General features: G+C 52.7%; 1 protein-coding gene across 1 annotated transcript; it reads right to left on the bottom strand.

Moving 5' to 3' along the window:
• On the bottom strand, window positions 1–2,029 carry LOC133895576 (transcription factor GTE4-like). Its single transcript, XM_062336001.1, has 3 exons — window positions 708–2,029; window positions 441–609; window positions 1–333 (listed from the first exon to the last, which is right to left on the bottom strand). The coding sequence occupies exons 1-3, from the start codon at window positions 1,917–1,919 to the stop codon at window positions 269–271; spliced, it is 1,446 nt and encodes a 481-aa protein (XP_062191985.1). The 5' UTR covers window positions 1,920–2,029; the 3' UTR covers window positions 1–268.
• Window positions 2,030–3,314: the final 1,285 nt, after the last annotated feature.

Genomic DNA, 3,314 nt, shown 5'->3' with positions numbered 1-3,314 from the left:
GAACGTTTTATCTTTCTCCTGGATTATATTCCGTTCTTCTTTACAGTAATAGTTGTCTCCCAATCTACCCAAAGATCTAGCTATCCACTACAAAGTAGCAACAACCTAAGCTGCATCCACATACACACAAAAACACACCTCACAATGACTTGCATGGACAAGAACCCCCTCCAATTTTCTATACCATTCCTCAAATGCACCTCAGCTAAAAAGAGCTTCAGTCACCGTCTCAAATCACTAATCCTACAGTCAGAGAAAGAAGATCCACCTAAGCCGGAGAGCGAGCATCATCCCCATCAGAATCGGAGTCCGCAGAGCTCCTCGAGTCAGAACCTGAAAGCATTTCCTAAGAATTAAATGGCTACTCATCAACAATCAGAAAATGTGTGTGTGTGTGTGTGTGGGGGGGGGGGGGGGGTACAACTCATTGTCCACCATACCACTGGAAGAAGATGAGCCACTTCCAGACCCGCTTGAGCTGCTAGCCACCTGGGCATCCCTCTCAATCTCCAACGATTGGTAATTCACCGTCGGCATCTCATCACCAATATCCACATACTCGTCAACCATCTCCACCTCTGTTGCCCTCTTCTCCAGCCTGTCGATCTCCTGAAATAAGCAGCATAAACAAAGCCGACATTAGAATACAATTCAGATATCATTAGATTCAGAACGAAGAACAGCCACATTGCTTCTCCGTGCCATACCGAGTCTCCAATTTCAACCACTGCATGCGGATTGACATCCAGCTGCACCATGTCATCCTCATCTGGAACAATTGTCACATCAATGGAGTCCCCATTCATCACAGCTGCGTCACCATTCATCACAACATTCCGCTGGCTCTTTTTGAGAGCCTTCCTCCAATTGACCACGAATCGATCAAGCTCCCACAGCGTCTCGACATCCAGCTCATCAAAATCAAGCTCAACAACCTCCCCCGACAGTGCTGGATCAGTATTCCTCTTCTGCACAATCTGCAGCACATTCATCATCTTCTCCTCTGGCAAGTTCTCAATCTCCAACCTTAACTTCTGCTTCTCCTCCTCATCCATCTCCCTCTTGTTTGGCTCCCTTGCTTTGGGCTTTGGCCTCTTTCCAACCCCCATCCTTGGGGGGGCCTGGACAGGCAAAGGCACCGGCGGCTGCGGTGGCGGCAGTAAAGCCAACGGCATTGGCGGCTCCAGGCGCTGGCGTTCCTGCTCCAACCAGGAAATGGCCTCCTTGTACAGCCTCTCGAATGTGCCGAGGAGGGTGCCGGCGAACTTGTGCACCTGGTGGTCCGCCGGGTTGTATCGCAGCGCGTTGTTGAAGGTGAGCCGCACGTCGGCGGCGAAGGCCTCGTGCGTGGGGTATCTCCCGGCGGTGAGGTTCTCCTTGACGGTGCCGAGATCCATAGGGTTCCGGATGATGGCGCGGTAGTCGTGCAGCTTCAGCCCCTCGACGTCCACCGGCGAGTTAAACCATACGCTGATCTTCTGCTTGCGGAGCCGCGTCAGGATCTGCGCGCACCGCTTCAGCATCGCCGCCGGCAGGGACGCGTGGCGCGGCTCCGGCTCCGGAGCTCGCCGCCGCATCCCGTCCTGCCACGAGTCGATGCGGGAGATGAGGGCGCGGACGCGGCCCAGCTCGCCGGTGAGCCGCGCGCGGAGCTGCCGGGCCTCGAAGGGGGACATTTCTGACGGCCGGATTTTCACGTAGCTCGATGACGAGGGCTCCGGCTGCGCCGGAACCGGCGGTGGCGGCCGCGGCCGCGGCGGCGGGTGGGCGCTGGGGTTAGGACTTGGGACCGGCCGTTGGTGCCTAGGGTTAGGGTTGGTTTGTTTGGGCATGAGGGGGACGCGAGCGTCGTCCCAGTGGCGGTGGTGCGGGTGCGTTTGGTGGACCTCATTCCGGCCGGCGAGAACGGCGGAGGTCATCGCCGGCGTCGCGCGCGGCGGCGGAGGCGCGATCTCACGATCTCCGGCGCGAGGAGGCCATCGCTTCGCGGGCTTATCGAATTCGGGCTGGACCCACTTGTGGTGTGAGTTGGGGACGAGGAGGAACGGAGGGGAATGGGGGTGCCTTTAATAGCACCGCGGGGCTGCCCGGGGGCGTGGCAGGCAGGATCCAGGCCGTTGGTTCACGTCCCGGACGGGATCGGACGGCGGAGGCAGGCGGTCCGCGTGACCGCGGGCAGCGGGGCGTGGAGGGTGGGGATTCCGGAGCGCGCCACGTGGCAGACATCTGAGTGTTGGTGCAGGTCCGGTTCTGGGAAACGCTACAGGACGCTGGTGGTTTGTGTGGTTGTTGGAATGATACCGCTGACGTGTGGGGTAGGCGCTGGTGAATGTGGTGGGCCCCAGAAGGCAGTGGGTGTGGATGGTGCGAGGTAGACGGTGCGGCCTGCGTGTGGGAGTTTTCGGGATGAGTTTCTCGCGCGAGTTTGGGCCGCACGAACTGTGTGCGTCTCACGAGAACCTCCCGCAGCCCGGTTTTCGCGATCCTGGGTAGTATTTTTGCAGATACAGCCCTGCAAATCTGAAATTTACAATGACAAACAAGACAGGACGCAACATACAGCGCCACTCTAAGGGAGGGATCTGATCTGTACGTTAGTGACGGTGTATGATATTAGGGGATCCTTGTCTGGCTGTTGAAACCTGTAATTTTTTTTTCGAAATATTGGAACCTTAACTTCTTGATAAGATTAGGTTATAGTTTGGTTTGGTGTGATTTTTTTTTCTCTGTAAGTTCACTACCTTATTCCGCGCTTAGTTCATTTTTAAGTCAAATTTGGTTAGGTCTTGCGCAAGCAATTTAGCCATCCTGTGGCATAGCTTTTCCGTGTCTGGTTTGGGTATAAACAAAATATAAGTATTTAATGTGATGCATGGTGAAATACTAATTTTTCTATTGCAACATTTTCCGTTTCACATTCAAATGCATTATTACCCACATAAGTCTTCATTAGTCATATATCTAGAGCAATTAAATAAAGGGTGCTTAAGTAATTTTCTCTGGAAAATTCTTCCAACTTAGATCTTTCTTAGTCATTGTACAAAATCAAAATACTCCTTATAAGAAACGATGTTGCTTTGGGCCATTTGACGGATTAAAGTATTAGTCCCATGTGACTAAATTTTACTAGTTTAATGCTAATACTCAAAGAAAAATAGGGGAAGCTAACATTTTTGTCCTTTGCACATTTAACCCTCACTCTCTGCAACAACACTTCCAACAAGCAATAATTACATATGTTTGTTGGAAAACCGTCCTCAATACCCTAAAATGATGTCTTTTTTCAATCAACATCAACTTCCTAAACGACATCT

This window comes from Phragmites australis, chromosome 16 (assembly GCF_958298935.1).
Source record: "Phragmites australis chromosome 16, lpPhrAust1.1, whole genome shotgun sequence".
Classification (NCBI taxonomy): domain Eukaryota; kingdom Viridiplantae; phylum Streptophyta; class Magnoliopsida; order Poales; family Poaceae; genus Phragmites; species Phragmites australis.
This window is presented reverse-complemented; position numbering and strand designations above follow the sequence as displayed.

Bases quoted from the DNA above. Each gene is read 5' to 3' on its own strand.
- LOC133895576 (XM_062336001.1), bottom strand. From the start codon at position 1,919: ATGACCTCCGCCGTTCTCGCCGGCCGGAATGAGGTCCACCAAACGCAC. The intron at 610-707 runs GTATGGCACGGA...TGCTTATTTCAG, and splicing joins TGGTTGAAATTGGAGACTCG to GAGATCGACAGGCTGGAGAA. The intron at 334-440 runs GTATGGTGGACA...AAATGCTTTCAG, and splicing joins TGGCTCATCTTCTTCCAGTG to GTTCTGACTCGAGGAGCTCT.